This window comes from Penaeus monodon, chromosome 28 (assembly GCF_015228065.2).
Source record: "Penaeus monodon isolate SGIC_2016 chromosome 28, NSTDA_Pmon_1, whole genome shotgun sequence".
Taxonomy (NCBI): Eukaryota; Metazoa; Arthropoda; class Malacostraca; order Decapoda; family Penaeidae; genus Penaeus; species Penaeus monodon.
In genome coordinates, this window is record NC_051413.1 from 34,219,408 (window position 1) to 34,219,759 (window position 352).

At 39.8% G+C, this 352-nt stretch overlaps 1 protein-coding gene across 1 annotated transcript in view; it reads left to right on the forward strand.

Moving 5' to 3' along the window:
• The window catches only part of LOC119591536 (pleckstrin homology domain-containing family G member 5-like), a gene marked incomplete at its 5' end in the record, with an annotated part of 10,063 nt that overhangs the window by 544 nt on the left and 9,167 nt on the right, over positions 1-352 (forward strand). The window contains 1 exon segment of the mRNA XM_037940286.1: positions 130-240. Within this exon segment, the coding sequence (XP_037796214.1) occupies positions 130-240 (111 nt within the window).

Here is a 352-nt window from a genome sequence, read left to right on the forward strand (position 1 = left end):
CTCGAGAAGCATTTTTCCCTCTGACATCGGTCATCTTGCACCACATCTTACATGCGTGTTTGTGATAGTCTTTTCCTCTATTGGACTGCTTATTTATCCACTTATTTATATGCCTTTCTTTCTTCACAGTTCGACGAATTGTTCCACCCTTACACACGTTACTGTTTGGACCAGAGCCTTTGCCAGCAGTACTGTAAGGAGAAGGACCATGACAACGAATATTTCAAATTGTATCTTGCGGTGCGTATCGACACGGTTTGAATGTTGAATCAAAAAGTTTCTTGTGGTGTAACTTCCTAAAGTTATGATATAGGTCTGTGGACGTTGGATGCATAATCTTTAGTTTCAATAA